Source organism: Leopardus geoffroyi, chromosome C3 (genome assembly GCF_018350155.1).
Source record: "Leopardus geoffroyi isolate Oge1 chromosome C3, O.geoffroyi_Oge1_pat1.0, whole genome shotgun sequence".
NCBI lineage: Eukaryota > Metazoa > Chordata > Mammalia > Carnivora > Felidae > Leopardus > Leopardus geoffroyi.
Window position 1 is genome coordinate 29,667,041 of NC_059338.1, and position 18,387 is coordinate 29,685,427.

The 18,387-nt window shown below is 56.4% G+C and overlaps 1 protein-coding gene across 6 annotated transcripts in view; it reads left to right on the forward strand.

Moving 5' to 3' along the window:
- The window catches only part of KIF21B (kinesin family member 21B), a 49,956-nt gene that overhangs the window by 15,132 nt on the left and 16,437 nt on the right, over nucleotides 1-18,387 (forward strand). For all 6 annotated transcript variants that reach the window (XR_006707017.1, XR_006707018.1, XR_006707019.1 and 3 more), the window contains exons 4-24: nucleotides 1,632-1,781; nucleotides 1,865-1,999; nucleotides 2,398-2,565; nucleotides 2,905-3,020; nucleotides 3,536-3,731; nucleotides 4,862-5,051; nucleotides 6,043-6,106; nucleotides 6,213-6,431; nucleotides 6,769-6,850; nucleotides 7,302-7,419; nucleotides 8,260-8,451; nucleotides 10,265-10,464; nucleotides 13,663-13,770; nucleotides 14,239-14,307; nucleotides 14,711-14,943; nucleotides 15,305-15,452; nucleotides 15,698-15,892; nucleotides 15,991-16,092; nucleotides 17,327-17,492; nucleotides 17,701-17,752; nucleotides 17,938-17,995. Coding sequence is in view for 2 of the 6 variants with exons in the window: in XM_045456551.1 (XP_045312507.1) it covers nucleotides 1,632-1,781; nucleotides 1,865-1,999; nucleotides 2,398-2,565; nucleotides 2,905-3,020; nucleotides 3,536-3,731; nucleotides 4,862-5,051; nucleotides 6,043-6,106; nucleotides 6,213-6,431; nucleotides 6,769-6,850; nucleotides 7,302-7,419; nucleotides 8,260-8,451; nucleotides 10,265-10,464; nucleotides 13,663-13,770; nucleotides 14,239-14,307; nucleotides 14,711-14,943; nucleotides 15,305-15,452; nucleotides 15,698-15,892; nucleotides 15,991-16,092; nucleotides 17,327-17,492; nucleotides 17,701-17,752; nucleotides 17,938-17,995 (2,961 nt within the window). In the remaining 4 variants the exon portion in view is untranslated. The remainder of the gene's footprint in view (nucleotides 1-1,631; nucleotides 1,782-1,864; nucleotides 2,000-2,397; nucleotides 2,566-2,904; nucleotides 3,021-3,535; nucleotides 3,732-4,861; nucleotides 5,052-6,042; nucleotides 6,107-6,212; nucleotides 6,432-6,768; nucleotides 6,851-7,301; nucleotides 7,420-8,259; nucleotides 8,452-10,264; nucleotides 10,465-13,662; nucleotides 13,771-14,238; nucleotides 14,308-14,710; nucleotides 14,944-15,304; nucleotides 15,453-15,697; nucleotides 15,893-15,990; nucleotides 16,093-17,326; nucleotides 17,493-17,700; nucleotides 17,753-17,937; nucleotides 17,996-18,387) is intronic.

The window sequence follows — 18,387 nt, forward strand, 5'->3', positions numbered from 1 at the left end:
CAGGCCAGGAAGGTCCAACAGAAGGAGCTTTTCTTTGCAATAGTTCCTGCCTCTCTCTGGGAGAATGTCAGTGTGTCAGGGCCAGGATTTTGGCATCTGGGGGTTTTGGGGATGGAGGGAGGGATCTTTGGCCTATAAAGGGGCCTCTCAGAAGGGTCTCTAAGGAAGCAGGTAGACCTGGGTACTGCTCATAGGTGCCTGACTTGACCAGGCACCTCCTTTAGGACACTTGAACCAGGTGTCTTCAGTTCTCAGCATCTGAAGCTCCAACCCATAGATCCCCACCAACCCCTGGCACTGGGGCATTTGCTGGGTATGGAGCTGCCCTGGGCTCTGACTGTACCCAGGTTGTCCTCTGAGGGAGGGATGTGGCTCCAGCCCTCTGTAGGTCTTCCGTGGCCCACCCTGCCCACCGCACCACTGCTTTTCCCTCCTGGGCACTCAGAGCGACTACTTTCCCCTTAGAGGACCCTGTATTTTAGATGTGAGAGTTTTTCTTTGTCCTTCTGGACTTTTTGCTTCTGATAAATTGACTGCCTGTGTGTGTGTGTGTGTGTGTGTGTGTGTGTGTGTGTGTGTCCTACGGCTGTGTATCTCTATAAGCTTTTCCATCTCTTTGTTTTCTTCTTTCCTCTATCCTATTGCCATGGGAATCCCCAAAGAGTAGGGCAGTTCCTAGAAAACTCATGCCAAAGGGGGAACCACAAGGGGTTAAATGATGGTGCGCCTGTCTCAACAGACAGACAGACACCATGGCACCCACCTCTGCACCAGTCCCTTCCGTTTCCCCTTCCCCTTCCTGTGGAGTATTTCTGTTTCTTTAAGGCATCAAAGCCTCGGATGTCAGAGGGCTGTCGTCTGCCCCTCCCCCACAGGATTCTGTTGGCCGCTGACCAAGCTGCCCTGTCCCTTTTCCCATCCCCCAGCCCCAGCCCCCACCCCCAGCCCCGCCCCGCCTGGAGAATATGCCAACCCTTCAGCAGGTGAAGCTTTCCCTGCAGGGATTGCAAGCACAGGAATCTCCAAGATTGAGAGCATGTAAAATAAGGTGACTGCTCCTGGCCAGGTCACCTCTCCCAGTGGTCTCTGCAGGCCCTCCCCAGGATGCCAGGCCCTAAGGGCATGCTCTCCATGCCCACATTCCTTCCCCATTGGGAGGTAGTCGTCACCTCAACCCCCAGGGACCATCAGTCTCTACTGAGCTCTGCCTTTCCCTCCCTCATCTGAAACCACGTCCCTACCCCCTTTCCTAGCTTAGTAACAAACATAATAGGATCTGCCCAAATCTCGGTCATATCTTCCTCATTTACATCTAGGACGTTGAGTCCCCTTGTCCCCTTTAGGTCATTAGTCCCTTGCCAAGACTGAAAGCTGCTGAATGCTGGTTGCTTGGGCAGTGGAAACAAAACCTCAATATAGTTCTTCCCAGGACCCGGCTGCCCCCCCATACCTGTTCAGGAGAAAGATCATGGAATCTAGAACCTAGAGGGAACCAGCGTTGACAGGTTCACCTCCCAGAGCCTCAGTTTCTATATCTGCAAAATGGAGCTGATTTACAAACATGGGAAAGCCCCTTGGGGCTCCACCCCATGTGCCACGTGAACCCAGCAGCTGTTTCTGCCCCTGCCCAGCTCTACAACGAGGAGATCCTTGACCTGTTTGATAGCACCCGTGACCCTGACGCCCGCCACCGCAGGTCCAACATCAAGATCCACGAGGACGGGAACGGTGGCATCTACACCACGGGCGTCACTTCCCGCCTCATCACCTCCCAGGAGGAGGTGAGTGTCCACTAAAGGTCCGGGACAGGCAGGGGCTGACTGCGTAGCTGGTCTCCTGTCCTCACGTATGCCTCCCTCCCCAGCTGATCCAGTGCCTGAAGCAGGGGGCCCTGTCCCGCACCACGGCCAGCACCCAGATGAACGTGCAGAGCTCCCGCTCACACGCCATCTTCACCATCCACGTGTGCCAGATGCGAGTGTGCACCCGGCCCGACCCAGTAAGAAGCCCGCAGAGGCCCAGGAGCTGGCACATTATGGGGGCTTCTCAGGAGAGCAGAATGAGGAAGGAGCTGTGGATCTGAAACTAGCAAATCTGGGTTTGCCTCTGCCACTTGTTGATTTTTCTTTTTCGTTTTCCTTAAGCCTCAGTTACCCACCTGTACAATGGGGCAACCATGCCTCTATGGTTTTGAAGATTGCATGAGAATCGGGCATGTGCAATTACTGTGCACATTGCCAGATGCTCTGCCTGTGCAAGGGGAGAGGCGCCTGCAGCCTCCCTGGCTCTCGGCCCCACAGCGCCCCAGGCAGCAGTACTGAAGGACAAGGGCTGAGAGCAGAGGAGCAGCAAGGTGGGGCGAGGGCCAGGTGACTCAGACGCTGGCTTCTGCTGCAGGTGAATGAGGCTGTGACTGGGCTTCCTGAGGGCACGGCTCCCACAAGTGAGTATGAGACACTCACTGCTAAGTTTCACTTTGTGGACCTGGCCGGCTCAGAGCGGCTGAAGCGGACGGGGGCCACTGGCGAGCGGGCCAAGGAGGGCATCTCCATCAACTGCGGCCTGGTAGGCACACGCGGCGGGTCACCAGCCCCAGCAGCTGGCACAGCTCAGTCTCAGCCCCTCTCCAGACCTTATGGCCCATGGCTGCCCCGTCCTCCTTGGGCCTCTTGTTGGTTGCTGCCCAGGGCACCCATATGTCACTACTGTGAGGCCCTTGGTCCTTCACCCTCACTCTTACCCCAGTTCCTGATTTCACCGAATGATCACATCTGCCTAGAAACCCTCTGAGGGAGCTTGAGGGCTGCTGGGTCATCGAGGCAGGTACAGATGGCTTGGGGATCTCTTGTCCCGACTCCCTCTCTCCCTGAGTGCCTCCCAAGTGCCAGGGTCTGTCTCCCGCAGCTGGCCTTGGGCAACGTGATCAGCGCGTTGGGGGACCAGAGCAAGAAGGTGGTACACGTGCCCTACAGGGACTCCAAGCTCACCCGGCTCCTCCAGGACTCGCTGGGAGGCAACAGGTACCCTATAGCCAACATCCAGGGAAGGGGCAGGGTAGGCAGGAACCTCCTGGAGAATATCGATGTGAGGGTTTGATTCATGAGGACCTTGTGGATGAGGAGGCCTTCCCACTGCGGGCTGTGGGCTTGGGAGACAGCAGCCTCAAGATGCCGTATGACCTCTAGCCAACATGGTCAGACTCAGCTTCTTTGTCTCTGCAACCGGGAGAGATGGTCTCAAAGTGACAGAGCCCAAATGGGGCAATGGATGGGAACTACTAGGCAGACACAGAGCTGTGACTGGCCGTGACATATCACAACCTGCCAGCCGCCTTCACTGTGGGTTACCACCGTTGGAAGGAAGCCCTTGGCCAGGTGGTCCGGAGCCCCACATCCCAGGTTCTGCCCTGGTGAATGCCCAGGGCCTTAGGGCCTTAGGGCAGTAGGGGAATGGGTTGGGAGCTGCGCCCTGAGGCGATGCTTCTGGGGGCCTGGCTGTGCCCCTCGAACCTCACTCTCCTACTGCACCCTCCCAGCCAGACCATCATGATTGCCTGTGTGAGCCCCTCAGACCGGGACTTCATGGAGACGCTCAACACGCTCAAGTACGCCAATCGGGCCCGCAACATCAAGAACAAGGTGGTGGTGAACCAGGACAAGACGAGCCAGCAGATCAGTGCTCTGCGGGCCGAGATCGCGCGCCTACAGATGGAGCTAATGGAGTACAAGGCGGTGAGCACACTCCTGGGCGCGGCGGGCCCTTGTTCTTCAGCGTCCCTCGCACCCTGCCATCACCTCCCCACCCTGTCCCCACCACGTCCTGAGTATCGGCTCTGTGCATAGGGGTTTCCCTGGGTGAAGTGAGCACGGTCAGAGCCCCCCAGGGTTTTAGCATACTAAGAGAAAGGAGGGAACTCAGCTTCTGTTGCATAGCTCTTAAGCACAGGATGGACGCCCTGCTGGGTGTTTTCATGTCCGCTGAATAGGCTACGTTGGACCAGATGAGACTCCTAGACTTTGGTACAGAAGAAGAATTGATGGGGACCGCATGAGTAGTCCAGTGTGCCTGGGGGCCGGGCAGGGGAGAGAGCTGGCCCTACTCGCTCAGGTGGTCAGTCAGGGAAGGCCGCATGGAGACGGGGGCCTTTTATATGGATTTTGAAAAGTGAATGAGGTATCATCAAAAGCAAGTGGACCAGGCGTTCTAGGATGCAAACGAGCCATGTGCAAAGGAACAGAGATGGAAAAAATGGGTGCTTCTTGGGGAAGTGCCTAATTCCACATGACTGAGGCAAAATCAGTGGCTGCCTAGTAGCCCGTGGCTTGCATCTGGTACACGAATGGGTTTTGGTTTGGCTTGCCCTTTGTTTTAAAAGAATACAGCTTTGTTGTCTGCCTTTCTGAAAATCAGGAAATTTCAGTTTTTCCTGAAAAAGTTGAAGATCTAATAACATAGAGCACTAAGTTGGCTGGGGTAGCATATTGCTGCCCCCTTTTAGACTGAGTCTGTGACTCTGTTAGCTCCAGTCCCCACCACTCCCTGTCGTCTTGTACCCAGACTAATTTACTCATATATGCCAACTGCCTGGGCCCTTTGAGGTTTTGGCCCTTGGGTTAGCACTTATGGTGATATGAAGGTAGGTGCTGGAAAGGTAAGTCAAGGTAGGATTAGGGGAGGCTTGGAATGGCTGGCTGTAGAATTTGGACTTTCTGGTTGTCAAGGAGAGTATTGGGAGACAGGAGCTATGTTTTAGAAAACGTGAGGCAGGGGGAGACCAGCAGCACTGCCATGTGCATCATCAACCCCTCCCCGCACTACGTGCTCTGGCACCTGACCCCCCCCTGCCTGCCCCTCCTCCCAGGGCAAGAGGGTGATCGGAGAGGATGGTGCCGAGGGCTACAGTGACCTGTTCCGGGAGAATGCCATGCTGCAGAAGGAGAATGGGGCGCTGCGTCTGCGTGTAAAGGCCATGCAGGAAGCCATCGATGCCATCAACAACCGCGTCACCCATCTCATGAGCCAGGAGGCCAATCTGCTCCTTGCCAAGGCCGGTAAGTTGGGGTGCGCCAGGCCAGCTCAGACACCAACAGGCTGGGGCTCCTTCTCCCCATACCCACCCTAGGACATTAGGGAGGCTGGGCTAGCCGACCAGTCCACACACAGATCGATGCATTTAAGCATTTTTTTTCCAATTGATTTCATTTATTTTTTTATTTATTACTTTAAAAAAATTGTTTAATGTCTATTTATTTTTGAGAGAGAGACAGAGCATGAGCAGAGAGAGAGGGAGACATAGATTCCGGAGCAGGCTCCAGGCTCTGAGCTGTCAGCACAGATCCCAATGTGGGGCTCAAACCCACGAACCGTGAGATCATGACCTGAGCCGAAGTCGGACGTTTAACCGACTGAGCCACCAAGGAACCCCTCCAATTGATTTTAAACCTTTTTTTACGACACAAGTAATACATGAATACGTCTTCCTTGCTTAACATGCATGCATAGAGGTTAAAATCCCTTCTCACTGAAGTCTCCATTCCGTGTCTTCTCTACTTCTTAGAGGTAGCTCTGGGCACATTTTCCCATATTTTCCCATACCTTTGCTCCAAGTGTGGCTATGTATTCATATGGACGTACACACATATGTGTGTGCGAATATATACTGCCTTTTTTCTGTATGTGAGATCGTATGTGTTGTCCTGCGACTTCCCATTTTCACTTAGCCTTATGCTTTGGAGATCTTTTATTAAACATATAAATCTACTTCATTCTTTTAAGCTGTACAGTGTTCCATATGTGCCGATCATCGGCAGCAGCGCCTGCGGATGGCCCTCGGTTGTTTCCGATTTCGTGCTTTTACCAACAGTGCTTGTGTGTATCTGTGCACACGTACGCACCTTTCTTTGATGTGAATTCCTTTTTGGGAAAGGTCCGTGTGTGCTGTCCTACCGGACGCACAGGTACAAGACCACCAGCTTTGAGCCGCAAGTCCTTACCCTTCCTTGTCTTCTTTACTGCCCTCTCCTTGCCCCCTTCCCCCTCCAGGTGATGGCAATGAGGCCATTGGTGCTCTGATCCAGAACTATATCCGGGAGATTGAGGAGCTGCGGTGAGTAGGCCCCAGCATATCTGGGAACGGCAGAGGGCCTGGGCTGGGCCAGAGCCCAGGGCGATGTCAGCTCACCTGGCCCCGACCACTTACTCTCCCCACGCAGGACGAAGCTCCTGGAGAGCGAGGCCATGAATGAGTCCCTGCGCCGCAGCCTGTCTCGGGCCTCAGCTCGGAGCCCCTACTCGCTGGGTGCATCTCCGGGGGCTCCCGCCTTCGGGGGCAGCCCGGCCAGCTCCATGGAGGATGCCTCTGAGGTGATCCGCAGGGCCAAGCAGGACCTGGAGCGGCTCAAGAAGAAGGAGGTCAGGCAGCGGAGAAAGAGGTGAGTGGGGAGCCCCCACATCCCGGCGGGCTCTGCAGGAGCCCTGCCACCTGCCTGTGTTTAGCGGGGAGCTGCCCCAGGGCTACTTGGGAAGTCTCTGAGCACTTTTGCTCAGGCTTTTGGGCAGAAGCCACTCTCCTTTCTCTAATGCTGCACCTTCCCCCGGGGAGAGGGAGGGTGGAGATTACCCAGGGTTAATTCTAGATTGGGGGTAGAGAAGAGTAGCCACATTCTCTGCAGAACAGGAACCCAGCCCCATCCTCCTGCCCTATCCTACCCCTACCACCCCCCACCACACGCTCAAAGCTAACCTGGCCCACCCTTCACTCCTGGGCAGTCCAGAGAAGGAGGCCTTCAAAAAGAGGGCAAAACTTCAACAGGAAAACAGTGAGGAGACCGACGAGAATGAAGCTGAGGAGGTGAGGGACCGTCCCTGTCCCCTCCCCTCTACGTGCTCACTCCTGCATCCCTACTGAGCAGAGGGGTCCCCATGGCTACCTTGGCAGGATGGGAGAGGGGCTTAGGTGTGCCCCCAGTTGAGTTGATCCCGGAGCTTCCTTGTATGGCTAACTGGTTGCCCTGGCATTCTCCATCCCTCAGTCCCCCACCTCATTCCAAACGGGTGAGGCCGGGTGGGGAGGCTGTCCCCGAGGGGCTCTGCTCAGGCTGCTGGGGGAGTTGGGTGGTACTCTTTCAGGACTGGGGGTGGGCACAAGGGGCCCTGAGCCTGGTCTGCCCCGTTCCCCACCGTCTTGACACGCCTGGGGCATTGTCCAGACTCCCTCTGCTTCTGGACTCCCCTCCCCGAGGCCAGGCGCAGCCTGAGTGAGGAGGGTCCGTGGGCCTCCCCTAATGGTGCTTGGTGCCCAGGAGGAGGAAGAGCGAGACGAGAGTGGCTGTGAGGAGGAGGAGGGGCGTGAGGATGAAGACGAGGACTCGGGCAGTGAGGAGAGCCTGGTGGACTCGGACTCAGACCCTGACGAGAAGGGTGCGTGTGCCCGGGCTGGGGCAGGGGGAAGCGACACGTGGAGTAGTAGGCGCACGGGGTGGGCTGCCCGTCAGCCCTGGGCCCAGAGAAACTGCGTGGACCTTCCAGACTCAAGTCTCTGAGCCAGATGCTCCGAGGAGGGTGGGGGGGGGGGGGCGGGGAGGGGAGGTCAGGCCCCTCTTAAGGGGGTCAGGCCTTAACTGAGTTCTCAAAGAGTGTGGATGTCCAGGGCCCGGAACTCCCAGATGTGATATCGCCATCACCACCACCACCACCAAAGGCAATAGTAGTGATTAAGGATGGCAACGCTCATTATATGCTGGGAACTGCTGACCTTTGGCCTGGGTCGTTCAGTTCTCACTACAACTACAACCCTGTGCAAAGATGTTAGGACTGTCTCCCCCCCCCCCCCGCCGCGCGGCAGATGCAGAACCAGGCCTTGAATGTAGGTCTGGCCGGTGCCAAAACCCACTCCTCTAAGTGGGGGCACCCACCCTATCAGCTCTGCCCTGCTGCCATTTCCTGACCCACAGCCTTCCTCCTCCACCCCGGCTGGGTCCCATGCCATCTATGACAGGTAGACGTTGGCCTCTGGGGCACAACAGGGGTGGTGGGATGCCTAGACCACCCCCCCCCCCCCAGCTCCTGGGCCAGCCTCGAATTTCTGAGGCTGGTCTTCAAATATGTCACCCCATCCGGCAGCCCCTACCCACCATGGGACTTATCATTCCCTCCAGCCTCTGCTCGCTAACTGGGCGCGGCTGACCAAAGGAAAGCCCCAGCGCCCCCATCCGGCCCTAAGCCCCTGGAACTGGATTGAGCCTGTCTCTGCCCCCACAGAGGTGAACTTCCAGGCAGACCTGGCCGACCTGACGTGCGAGATTGAGATCAAGCAGAAACTGATCGACGAGCTGGAGAACAGCCAGCGGCGGCTGCAGACTCTCAAGCACCAGTATGAGGAGAAGCTGATTCTCCTGCAGAACAAGATCCGAGACACGCAGCTGGAGCGAGACCGCGTGCTGCAGAACCTCAGTGAGGCCACCACCCCGCCCTCGCTTTCCCCTGAGGCCCCTCCCTCCACTGTCACAAGCCCCGCCCAGCAGCTGGCACCTGTGGGATTTACCTGGTCTCCTGGGCAAGGGCTTCTGACCCGTGGACTGTGGCCCTTTGACCCACTGTCATCAATGTCTTAGGTCTAACCCTAGTTTCGTGCTACATTTTACATTTATTATTCTTTTATTGGCATCTTTGGTATTAGAATCCTTTATTTCCCTAGGCACACGGACCTGATGCTCCTCAGCTTTTTTTCTGCATTCCGTTCCTGGAGCATTTTCCTTCGAACCTATTTACAAACCTACTTGTCACATTCTGTCTTCTTTATACTGCTTTTTAGCAGTAATTCATTCAATTACTGTTTCACTCATTCATCCACTGATTCAGCAAACATTTGTTGACTCTGTCTTATAGAGCTGACATTGTTCTAGGTCCTAGAGATATTGGGGTGAGCAAAATCCCTGCATCACGAAGTGTACATTCTGATGGGCAGAGACAGACGTAAATACGATAAGTAAACAGAGTGGGTGACATGTCCGATGCTGATAAGTACCAAGAAAAAAATATACAGCAGGGAAGGAGGTCAGGGAGTGTTGGGGAGTGGGTTAGAGTTTTAGAAAGGATGGTCATGGAAGACTTCACGGAGGAGGTGACATCTGAGCAGACTTGAAGGAGGTGAGAGAATGCCAGCACAGAATGAGCACAGGGCTGAGCATTCCAGGCAGAGAACAGAAGATGCCAAGGCCCTGAAGTGGGAGTGTGCCTGGCATGTTGGTGGAACAACAAGGGACAGACAGCTGGAACACGGTGAAAGGGGGCAAGTGGCAAGAGATGAGACAAGAAACACGGGACCAGGTCGTGTCCGTCACTGGAAGGACCTTGCTTTATTCTCTGAGGGAGATGGGAGGGTGTGGAGTTTGGAGAGAGCGATGTGACGTAGATTTTAAAAGCATTTTGAGAAGAACACTCTGGCTGATGTGGAGGGGAATGAAAGTGGTAGCTTGAGACTAATTAGAAACTGTTACAAAAGATTCTGGTGAATCATTGGGGCAAAAAAAGACAGCGAAGAAGAAATAAATAAAGACAGTGAAGAAGAAATAAATAACCGTGGTGAAAGAGGATTTAGACAACATGGGCTTGAGGAGTGGTCCAGTTCTGGATCCATTTTTTAGGTAGAGAAAAAAGCTTTTGTTGACTGGGTAGAAGACGTAAGGTGAGCCAAAAGTGTCTCCAGGGTTCAAGCTTCTGGAAGGATGGTGATGGCATCTACTGAGAAGGGGAAGCCTGCTGGGGTGAGGGGGACAGAGATTGCGAGTCTGGTCTTGTGCCTGTTAAGTTTGAAGTATCTGCTGCACATCCCCAAGGGGACGCCTGTGGGCATTCCGGGCAGCAAAGGTCAAGGGTAGAGAAATCAGTTTATTCCTTCTGCTCTGGCCCGCATCACTGTCTTCTTACTAGCTCTTTCCTTCCCACTGGCATGGTTCTTTCCTCCAGTTATGGGTCAGAGCCAAGCCAGCAGGAGTGGCCCACAGGACCCTCCCAGGAGGCTCAGAGGTCTCAAGATGCAGACACCCCCTCCAGGTCCAGTAGAAAGTCAGAGCAGGAAGGGGACTTGGCATCTTCCAGGCTGATCCCTTCAGTGTTTAAATAAGAAACAGGCACACAGAGGCGTGTGACTTGCTCAGGGTCCCGCAGTGAGACTAGAACCCGGGCTCCCGCTCCCGCCCCCCACCCCCCACCATCTGAGCCCAAAGCTGACACAGCACTGACAGCCGCCTCTTGCTGCTCTCAGGCACCATGGAGTGCTACACGGAGGAGAAGGCCAACAAGATCAAGGCGGACTATGAGAAGAGGCTGCGGGAGATGAACCGAGACTTGCAGAAGCTGCAGGCCGCACAGAAGGAGCACGCGCGGCTGCTCAAAAACCAGTCCCGCTATGAGAGGGAGCTGAAGAAGCTGCAGGCCGAGGTGGCTGAGATGAAGAAGGCCAAGGTAGGGGCCGAGGGGGTGCGCAGCAGGGCTGAGGGGTGGCCGTGGGACGTCCTCTTAGAATCCACTTACTGTGTTAAAAATAACCATCGCGATCAGCGTGGAAATCTTCCCGACGCACAGCATTGCGTAATTCAACCCCGTCCTGGCCCTGGACACTGTCATCTGAGCCGGGTTCACGGTCCAGGGTGAAGCCACCTCTCCCAGTAGAGGGGCAGGGGAGGAGCTCGCGGGACGCTGCTCAACACTGCCCCCTGTGGTAGGAAACTGCGCCACAGTTACCCCCAGTCCTCCCAAGTACATGTGAGGGATCGCCCGGGTGCTGGGCCTTGGCCTACAGTGATAACAATCATTACTGTTGTCTGAATGCTTACTGTGGTCAGGCTCTAGGCTAGTGGTCTCACATGCATGAGCATACTAAGTACTCAGGAGAACCTCATGAAGGAGGCCCTATTATTATTCCCATTTCGTGCATGGGAAAGTGAGGCTCAGAGAGGTCCCTTCCAGCTACCCAGAGTTAGCGCTGAGATTCAAACTCACTTCTCTGCCTCCCAAGCCAACTCGAGTCCTGTGTGGCATGGTGCCTTTTCCACTTTGCCGTCACCCAGAGTACTTAGTCTCTGGGGCCTGGAGTCTGCCCCTGAAGCTCTGGTTTCTTGGCTCAGGTCTTCTGCCTCCGGTGTCTGAGTGTGTTCTTGGTCTGGCCTGCGGCCCGGCACCTCCACGCTCCCTTCGTGTCCTCGCTCCCCCTGGCCTTCCTGGCCCTGCTGTCCTACCCTGGCCCTTAGCCCCTCATGCATTCCAGCTCTCCCCAGCCCTGGGCCAGGCCCTGAAGCTAGACCCCCTCGCAAAACCTGGCATTGGCAGCCGTCCCAGCAAGCTGTGGAGGGCTGGCCTCAGAAATGGGAGCACCAAAGGTGCTTCAGGCTGATGGGACAGCAGTATGGACTTGGGGAGCCATTAGTAACTGTGGCCTCACCACTGACTCATGTGTTGACCTGCGTGCAGAGGAAGGAGGCCATGCGCTAGTGATGCATTCTGAGAGGAGGTGGGCTCTGAGCCATCGGGTGGTCCTGGCCACCTCTCCCGGGCACGCTCTGTCTCCAGCCTCAGCTGGGCCACAGATCCAGGGGCTCCATCAGCCTGGCCAGGCTGTTGCTTTACTCAGGTTGGCTGGCCTGACCTGGTCCCAAGGAGTGCCCTCTGGTGGTGTAGAAGGGAGTGACCAGGGGGCCTTGGTTTTTCCCTGGGGGAAGCAGCGCACCCATCAAGGTTTGTGTTGTGTAGGCACTCCTGGGTGGTGTATCTGTGTCCTCACTCTGTGTCTCCCTGGAGCCTCACTGGCTAACGCCCCTGCAGCCTGAGCTGGCCAGTGCACATCCTAGCTGGGGTGACCCTAGATAGAGCCTCATAAAGGAAGCCTGGCGAAATAATATGATGTCCAAGATATCCGAAGGACCGAGGACCCACCAATCTTCCTGCATTTCAGTCTCAGGATTGCCAGGGCCCTTCAGCCAGCTGCCCAGATCTGCCCATCTAACTGTGCTCTCATGAGCCCTGGCTGGAGGTAGAAAAGAACCTTCCAGGGGTGCCCCAGCAGGGCCCAGGGTTCTGTTAGAAGGACAGATGGTGCAGCAACCTCGGGTTCTTACCTGATGCCATGAGAGCCGGTTTCTAAGAACCCTCCCGCCTCGGTTCAGCTGCAGTGTGATTCACAGAATTGAACCCGTGTGGGGTCCACGGTCCCCAGGGTCTCCTGGGAGATGAGACAATGCCTCCTACTTCAGATGTACAGAGCAATGCTGGTCTCAGGCACTGTGACCCATGTCCACACTGCCGTGTGCCTGGGATATGCCTGCCCCTTCTGAGACCTTCCCCTTTGTGCAACTTGGCCACACATGTGAAGTTGGGTGGGTGGGCTTCTGTCTAGGGGTACACGGTTCTTCCCCAGGAAGCCTCTGACCCCTGACCCCAGCAGGTGCCGTCTCAGGTTTGCACACAGCTTCTAACATGCTTCTAACATGTTCTCAGGTCAGCCCGGGGCTGTCTGCTCAATGCCAGTTCTTTGGGAAAAAACTCATTCTTGACCTTGAAGACCCAGCAGCTGCCAGCCCTCCTCTATAGATTCACCCCTGCAGGGCCTGCCCTCTGAGGGAGAAGCCAACCTCGCCAGCCCCCAGCCCCCTTGGAGCCTCCTTCCTTCCCTCCCATGCCATTTCCACTCGAGACTGTCCTCAGGGCACTGCAGGCTGGTGACATTCCTGGAGATGTCTGAGGCCTCAGTGGCAGAGAAGGATCAAGCTCTGTGTGACTTTCATTACCCTGTCACTTGGAAAGTGTCTAAAACCCTGTGTACATTGCCCTGTCCTTCTTTGGCCACCAGCACTTGGCAGGAGGGGGCGGATGCCGTGAGGTCCCAGACACAAGCTCTCTATCATGTTGGGTCATCTCTGGCCACTATGATGATGCTCTCTGTGCCTTTGCCACAGCTCTGATAACCCCAGGTTCTAGGCTTTCCAAGCTTTGATCACTGGCTTTGCTCTGAACTGGCATGCGGTCCTCCCTGGGGCTAGAGTAACAGCTGGAGTTTGGGGACAAAATGACCGGGGCCAGAACTCTGACCGTTCATTACCAGTTTTATGACTCAGTCATTGGTCTCTCTGGGGCTCACTTCCTTATTTATAAAACGAGAATGGTAATGCCTCTCTCATGTGACTGTCACAAGAACAGTGTCTGGCGTATTGCATGTTCTCGATAAATGGTGGTGGCTTTTATTGTTGTCACTGGGAGCCTGGCCCTGATATGTGGCCTTGACCCCCACCTCACCCCTGTCTGCAGCTCAGTTGTCAGTGGGAGAGAGGAATGTGCCCCACCCAGGTAGGATTACCTGCCTCCAGCAACCTGGGCTGGGTCTCCAGGGGCCAGAGCCAGGACCCGGGTTTGGGTAAAAGCCACCAAGAGCTGTGACATTTGGAAGTGGGGGGCCAGGATTAGACCTGGCAGAGTCATTGCACCTGCACATCTGGGCTGGCAGCTTGCCCAGGCATGGGGCAGCTTCAACTCCCACGGAAGAGGAAGGGCAGACCCCTGAGCCCCGGGCCACCACCCCTGCTCAACATCCCCAGAGCCAGCTGCTCCCCGGAGGGTATGGGCCCCCCACTGCCCAGACCCCCTCACCCCTGCCATGCCTGCCCGTCCCAGGTGGCCCTGATGAAGCAGATGCGTGAAGAGCAGCAGCGGCGGCGGCTGGTGGAGACTAAGAGGAACCGGGAGATTGCTCAGCTCAAGAAGGAACAGCGGCGACAGGAGGTGCGGGGCAGCCCTTGGGGACCCCCAGCCTCCCTGTGTGTCTGGCTGCCCCTCGGTTCCCACAGCGGGGCATGGAAGGGCCAGGGCACGGCAGGCTTCTGGTCCAGCCCCTCTAGTGTCTGGGGGTGGGGGGCGCAGGGCATGGGGGACCCGAGCCCCAGATGGCAGGACCCTGCCCAGGGTCACCAGCAATCCAGAGCCGGAACTGTGCAATGTCCAGCCCCGAGCCCTCTAGTCCCGGATCCTTTGCTGTGCGGTAGAGAAGAGGCTCAGGGAATTGCCTGCATGGAGAGAAGGGTCTCCACTGTGACCTCCGGGAAGGGAAACCAGACTCCGCGTCCCCTTTTATCAATAAGTTTTGGCTACACAAGAATCAGCCCGAAAGCCAGGCCGTCGTCACCTACAGAGGTGGGCAGACCAGGCTGCGGGGCCGAAGTGTGGACCCCAACCCCCTTCTCTCACCCACAGTTTCAGATCCGAGCTCTGGAGTCCCAGAAGCGGCAGCAGGAAATGGTCCTGAGGAGGAAAACCCAGGAGGTGAGCGAGACACAGTTCCCCTTCTCCTGAGTTCCTCCAGAGCCGGGAGGGAACAAGTGGCCGCCGGCAGTGGCCCTGGCTCTCCCTTTTCTCTCAGCAAACACGATGGAGCAGAGCCTGTGCGAGGCCTGCTGTAGGGCCTTGCTCAACAAGAGGGCCGAGGCCTGAAGACAGGCTGCAGGCTCTGGTCCCAAAGGCCTGAGACCTTAATTCAAAAGGTGGAAAAGTCTCTTGTATTCATTTCATATCAAACAGAGAGCCCTTGGCTCTTTCTCAGTCCCAAGCTCACCCTGGATGGAGCAGCTCCTGTAGTCTCCCCTTCCGGCCCCTCCCCCGCCAATTTGGGCCTTTTCACAGGTCCCCGGGTGCCCTGCTCACTGGGTTCCTCTTTTCTTGGCCACAGGTTTCTGCACTGAGGCGCCTGGCCAAGCCCATGTCTGAGAGGGTGGCGGGGCGTGCAGGACCGAAGCCACCCATGCTGGACTCGGGGGCTGAGGTGTCAGCCAGTACCACCTCGTCTGAGGCCGAATCAGGGGCCCGCTCTGTCTCCAGCATCGTGCGCCAGTGGAACCGCAAAATCAATCACTTCTTGGGGGACCACCCCGCGCCTGCCGTCAACGGCACCCGCCCCGCCAGGTGAGCCGGGCGGGCAGTACCCTGGCTTCCATGGGCAGAGCGGGCAGAAATATGGGGGCAGGAGCAGAAAGAGGCAAGCTCAGGGGAAGTGTGGTCCTGTGACGGGTCCCCATGGCCGTCGGCTCAGGGCTGAGGAGGACCACGGAGCTACAGAGGCTGAGAGTGCTCCCTTCCAGGTGGGGGGATGGGAATTAAAGAGTACACTTTTCATGATGAAATAAAATGATAAAAAACATGCATTTGCCCCCAAAAGAACATATTATTAACATTGTTTAATTACAAAATACATATAGAGAGCCTGGGGGGGAAAAATGTAGAAAGGGAGTGTTCCCAACCAATTTCCTTCGCCTCTGTCTCCCAGAAAGAAGTTCCAGAAGAAGGGGGCCAGCCAGAGCTTCAGTAAGGCTGCCAGGCTCAAGTGGCAGTCCCTGGAGCGGAGGATCATTGACATCGTCATGCAGAGGATGACCATCGTCAACCTGGAGGCTGACATGGAGCGGCTCATCAAGGTGGGCCTGACCACAAGGAGCCTGGGGCTCCTGTCTCCCCTTCCTTCCCGTCTGCACTCCTCCGCCTGTCCTCTGCCACTTCTGACTCCTCCAGCTCATCAGACCTTCTCATCCCCATTCCGCTCGCTCCTTGTGCCTGCTCTGGAATCCGGAGGTGCAGGGGGACCCAGGGACCCCACCTGGGGGGAGCTGTGGGCAGGGCTGGGCAGCAACCTGAGGCTTGTCCTCCATCACCCTCCCTGCAGAAAAGGGAGGAGCTGTTCCTCCTGCAGGAGGCGCTGCGGAGGAAGCGGGAGCGGCTGCAGGCTGAGAGCCCGGAGGAGGAGAAGGGGCTGCAGGAGCTGGCGGAAGAGATCGAGGTGCTGGCAGCCAACATTGACTACATCAACGACAGCATCACCGACTGCCAGGCCACCATCGTGCAGCTGGAGGAGACCAAGGTGCCCACAGGGCCTGGCCTGGCCTGGGCGGAGGCAGAAGGGATGAGGGGGGTGGGGGACAGTCTCAGTGACAAGGGCTCTCTACCTCCCCATCGTAGGAGGAGCTGGACTCCACGGACACATCGGTGGTCATCAGTTCCTGCTCCCTGGCCGAAGCCCGTCTCTTGCTGGACAATTTCCTCAAGGCGTCCATTGACAAGGTGGGCCAGCAGCTCACCTCCCGGGCAGGGGGCCCAGCAGTCACAGGCGCCTCCGTGATCTACCCTCATGGTGAAGCACACAGGCCTGGCTCCTGAGCTGTGTCACTTACAGGCTAGGGCAAGCCGCCTCACCCCCGAGCCTCTGATTCCGAAGCTGTAAAGCTGGGGTGATGACAATAGCAAGCTCTTAGCTTGCTGCGTGGCTTTAACAAGATGATGCATGCAAAGGGCTTGGCATGATGCCTGGCACATAGCAGGGCCTCCATTAGAAGTGACCCTACATGTCTGGTCCAGGCCCATCCACAGCAGGGCTCGAGTCTGCTGGGAGAAGCATGTATCTGTATGTCAGGACAGGGGGAGCGGGAAACAGACCACATTCCACTCAGGAAGATTTACACTCGGACATCAGATCAACCTGTCCTGTGCTCCTGTCCTCTCTCCCTGACAGCTGGCCAGGGGATGGGCCTCCTTCCCCCTGGGGCCTGTGGTCTTTGGGGACAGACACCATGTAGAGTGTCTGGCAAGGTGGTGGGGAGACCCGCTCTGCTCGCACTAAGCTCTTAGCTCTACTCTGTGTTTTAGGGGACTGTGTTAGTCTCCTAGTGCTGCCATGACAAAGGGCCGCAGACTGGGTGGCCTAAACAACACAGATTGATTTTCTCAGTTCTGGAGGCTAAAAGTCCAAGATTAAGATGTCGGCAGGATTGGTTGCTTCTGAGGCCTTTCTCTTTGGTTTGTAAGCGAGTGCCTTCTCGCCTCGTGCATTTTTCCCTCTGTGTGTGCCTGTGTCTTAATGTCTTCTTATTAGAAGGCCTCCAGTGATACTGGATTAGGGCCCACCCTAAGAACCCCATTTTAACCTAATGACCTATTTAGAGACCCTATCTCCAAATACAGTCACATTCTGAAGTCCTGGGGGTTGGACTGTCAGCATGTGAATTTGGGAGGGTGGGGGCACAACTCAGCCCATAACAGGGGAATGTATCTAAGGCGACCCCTCCTGACATGTGTACACGGGGAAAGTTAGAAGGGTGGGGTTGCATCTCTGGTCTGGGGCAGGTACAAGGGTGATGTCTGGGAGTTAGCCCAGGTCTGGGACAGCAGGTACACGGGTGATATCTGGGAGGGCCACCCTCCAAGGTGCCTTGGGAGCAGGTTGTCTGAGGGTGGTGATGAAGGTGCCCACAAAGCCAGGCTGGGAATGGTAACCCCTGGCCTGGTTCCTTGCCCACAGGGGCTACAAGTGGCACAGAAGGAGGCCCAGATCCGGCTGCTAGAGGGACGGCTGAGGCAGACAGACATAGCGGGTTCCTCCCAGAACCACCTGCTCCTGGATGCCCTGCGAGAGAAGGCTGAGACACACCCTGAACTGCAGGCCCTCATCTACAACGTGCAGCAGGGTATGGTGGGTGTGGGAAGAGGCCTCGAAGCTCCTAGATTCTTCTAGTGCTCCCTAGCTCCATCCCCTGGGGGGGGGACCTTCACCTCCCCAGAACTCCCCCAGAAGTCCCAGTCTGATCCCACTGGGTGAGGTGTGGGAGGGAGGCCATCCCTTCTCCCCTCACTCTGTTGGGGCCTCTCATTACTCATCCCTCCTCCCTTCCACAGAGAATGGTTATGCCAGCACAGATGAGGAGATCTCAGAGTTCTCTGAGGGGAGGTGAGTTTCCAAGTCATGAGTGAGAGGACAGCTCATAGCATGAACCTAGGGCTGGGGGTGGGGGTTGCCATAGGGTCCCAGGGCTAAGCCTAGATTTGGGGGCTCTTTGGAATCCATGAGTCTAAGGCTCAGAGAGCCAGAGGACAGGCTCTCAGTATCCTGAACTCCCTCTGCTTCTTCCTTAGCTTCTCCCAGTCATTCACCATGAAGGGTTCCACCAGCCATGATGATTTCAAGTTCAAGGTGAGCCCCATAGGAAGGCAGACAGGCTGCAGCAGGGCCAGTCTCCCTGTAGCCTGGTCTCCTGTCTTTCTGTAGCTCTGCCCCCACCCCCCAGCCCTGACCCAACAATATTGCCTCCAGCTGGGATGGAGATGCCCTGGGTTGGAATTGGGAGGTGCTCGGATATGTAACCCCGGTTACAACCCAGCCCTTTTTGAGATAGGTGGAATGTGGGAGAAATGGCTGGAGTCACAGCCTAATGATGTCACCAGAGCCAGAGGCCCTACTTTCAAAAATTGCCCCATTCCCCACCAGACTCTGCCTCATGCTCTGAGTCAAAGACTAACTTGAGACCTCTAGTTATTCTGCATGCAGGTTATTGATTCAATACTATGGGAGTCAACAATGGGGGA